General features: G+C 35.0%; 1 protein-coding gene across 1 annotated transcript in view; it reads right to left on the minus strand.

Annotated features, from left to right (window-relative positions):
• LOC119580121 (prosaposin-like) overlaps nt 1–3,681 on the minus strand; it is a gene marked incomplete in the record, with an annotated part of 14,473 nt that overhangs the window by 7,708 nt on the left and 3,084 nt on the right. Inside the window, 4 exon segments of the mRNA XM_037928062.1 lie at nt 1,164–1,238; nt 2,179–2,347; nt 2,833–2,979; nt 3,313–3,447. Of these exon segments, the coding sequence (XP_037783990.1) occupies nt 1,164–1,238; nt 2,179–2,347; nt 2,833–2,979; nt 3,313–3,447 (526 nt within the window).

Raw genomic sequence — 3,681 nt, forward strand, 5'->3', positions numbered from 1 at the left:
GTTAACATTAGTCCTTTAAGTATTAACCCTTTGTAAGCAGGCATATGTACTGTCCATTGTGAATTTTGTCCCACACAGATGGTTTCACAAATGCTTACCCAACACGGAATCAATAGGCCAATATCCCTATCCTTATTTGTTTTTGTCTATCAAAATACTGTTACTATCATTACTGACATTCTGATTAACATAATAGCAATAAAAAATGAATAATTACCATACCAAAAATCAAGAAAAAGGTAAAAAGGTGAGATACATAGGAATAGTAACTGATTCCTCAGTGAATAAGTATCTGTGAAGCCATTGATGTGTTGCATAGAGTAAATTCTGCCAAAGTGCCAAGCAGCTTTGTTTGCCTTATTACCCAATTGAGACGGAATGAAGTACGCCATGTATTTACCAGAATGCACAGTATTTATTTACTAAACCCATATTAGGTTGTGAGAGTGATCATCCAATCAGCAACATCATGGTGAAGGAGGGAGAGAGGCTCAGAGGTACACACCCTTTGTGGGAGACTGCAATTATGCACACAGCAGTAATACTGCTGCCACAGTGTAAGCAATCACTAAACTAAAATCATGTTGCCATCTCAACCAAAAGGGTTAATAAGTTTAATTTACTTCATTACACTCTTAATCCTACAAGTATTTACAACTGCTAAGTTAACCCATTACTAGGTAACAGCCATAAGATAAATTTCCATAATATATAACTCACCAGCTTAAACTGTATAAATGCAATCTCTGGGACAAAATACTGCCAAATGGTATGTATCTTAGCCCGTTACTGCTGGGTCATGTGTATAGCCTTCACAAACCACTTGATCTGCTAGGTATGGCTATACACAAGTGGCAATGCACTAGAATGCATCAAGCAGGAAGTTCCACTACATATAGTGGACTCCCACTCCCAATGGCAGGATGGTTGCCAGAAATCACTCGAGTCTATGATGCCAAGAGATTTCTAATACCATCACTGATGAATTAACAACAAAGCATGACTTAAACTTTTGATTGGTAAATGGACATCTCAGAGGAACATTACTCCACCTCTTTGAAACAGCCATTGGGTTAAATTACAGGGCAAAGAAAAACCATAATAAGGATAATAATTAACATTAGTAACTTGCATTTAAAGTACCTAATCTCTGAGAAACTTACGTGATGATACAGCTGGAACGAACATGCGAGACACTGGCAACTGGTGAGAGGCATCAAGCACAGGCAATGCACTTTCTGGAGAAGAAATTCATACATAAAAGACAAGTGACAGTATTCTAAGAAATAAGTACAAAGACATAAAAGAATTTTCTTTTTCTTTTCACATGTTACAAATAAGGCTTCAAACAGAATGGTCTGTTTCATGCTCTTGTGTCTCTAACAGAAGGCAATTACTGATGAGTCTACCAACAATATAATAAGAAAAAATATACATTCTACAAATAAAACTGGAAAAACAGTTCCTCAATTTCAAAGCACTTCAAAAAATATATAATTTTTAGATATTCAATACTGTAATTCTGCTTTCCTAATTGTTTTTTTTCTTTATAATGAATTTGTACCATACATAAATAGAAATCCTATGTAATAAAGTACTAGTTTTGACGTCTGAAGAGGTTGGCAAATCCAGTATTCCCAAAGAGCTTGAGGGTGGAAGCTCTTGCTGTGATTTATATTAATTGTGTTGCCCAAGTGTAGACAGAGTGAATATAACCTTGCACAGTATGCAAGGCACAGCTCAGACTATGCTAAGCCCTTCTTTTGGGTAATATTGCCTGAAAATTATTCTTGTCTATAAAACATGTGAATAAAAACAGGACATTTTTTTAATAGCTACACACCACAGGTGGGATCAGAGAGGAGTAACTGAATGGTCCACAACATAAAAAAAAAATCAAATATATAAAACTAATTTGTCCATGGAATTCCACAATTAATCCCAAGTTCAACATTTAATATGACAAAATTAAAAGAATAAAATACTAAGCATATGCCCAAACTCCCTTTACAAAATCCCTTTGTTGTTTTTTAAGGCATTTTTTTGTTTTGTTTAGAGCTTTAGATGCTCCTTGTGACCATATATCACTTATCCGAGAAGACATTTTCTTAGTAAAAAAAAAAAAGGGGGGGGGGGATATCATATATAACAATTCAAATATTTTTATAACACTCATACCTGTTTGCTTACACAATCCCAGGTTAGTGCATATTTCATCAGGGGACAAGTTGTTGAGCAACATCTGTATGACCTGATCAGTGTACATTTCAACAAACATATCACATTCTTTACGTGCTGACTTGGGCAAAAGGGCACACAACCTTTCTAGAGCACTCTCAATGCCTGCCTGCAAATATACAAGATGGCAATTACATTCCTGATTACAACAAAGTATTAATAAAATATTCTTCAAAACTCTTTCTTCTTTATACCCATTTGAAAACTTTTGTTTCAGCAGAAAAACAGAAGTAAAGCTAAACCTTGGTTTATTAGTTTCCATTGTTTGTATATTGTAACTGCCCTAAATTTGAGTACTATATAACATGTGTAAATTGAGACCATAAAATGGCATTACACCACAAAATACAAACTAAATTGTTGACACAACTTTGACCAAAAAAATATCTTGTTCACATTTGTACAAGGAATACTGACTGCTTATAACTAATATACATTAACTGAACAACAGATATCCTCCATTCCTTTACCAAAAAATACTGTATATTCTAAGATTCTTTCATATATCACATGCATAATCAAATTCCCTTCAAAAATATTATCCATCCTACAATTACATAAATTATATAATCAACCATACATTTACAAACTTACTTCAGTTCTGTTATCTTCCAACATGTCCTCCAGCTGGGTCAAAGCATACTCACACACAACACAAGATACATCAGGTTTTTCAGATGTGACCTGCTCTGCCTCCTCTGACTCTCCTTCAGATGGGCAGAGATGCAGCATAGGACAGATCTTGAGCAAAAAGAAAAAAATATATTTGTCATGTAGATAATTCCATTACAATTTTTCTTTTTTCTTTATCTTTAAGATCCAATATAGCAGATATACAGTCCCACCCCACAGAGCATCTGGGGCGGGAAGTTCCACTACATGTAGCGGACTCCCACACCCAGTGTCTGGACATTGCCAGAAATCACCAGAGTTTATGACATGGAGAGATTTCTGATACCCAGCTCTATCGGGTTAAGCAAAACCTCAGCTAGCATACCCAAAATATTTAAATAAAAAATACTGGTAACATGAATATTGTATCAATAGATTTATCATTAACTCAGGCTTTCTTACCTGGGATGGGTCAATCTCTTGAGCCAGCAACTCAATAACTTGGTCACCATAGGCATCTACATAGTCCTCACACTCCTCTGCCAGTGAATGGGGCATCATGGTGCACAGCCTCTCAACAGCATCTTCGATGTCCTTCTACAATTCATTTCCCAATTTCAATTAGTCTTAATTTACTTTTTTTCATTCTGATTATCTAATACAACATTTTTATATCAATGGTACATACATCATTCTTGTTTAGAGTATTTGCACTCTAATAGGCATTAAAGGAAAGCCTTTGCATACTAGAACAGTTCTGAGGAAAAGGCTAAAATAATAACAAGAGATGTGAAAGATTTGTAAATTGCTAAGTCTACTTATCCAAAAACT

This window comes from Penaeus monodon, chromosome 13 (genome assembly GCF_015228065.2).
Source record: "Penaeus monodon isolate SGIC_2016 chromosome 13, NSTDA_Pmon_1, whole genome shotgun sequence".
NCBI lineage: Eukaryota > Metazoa > Arthropoda > Malacostraca > Decapoda > Penaeidae > Penaeus > Penaeus monodon.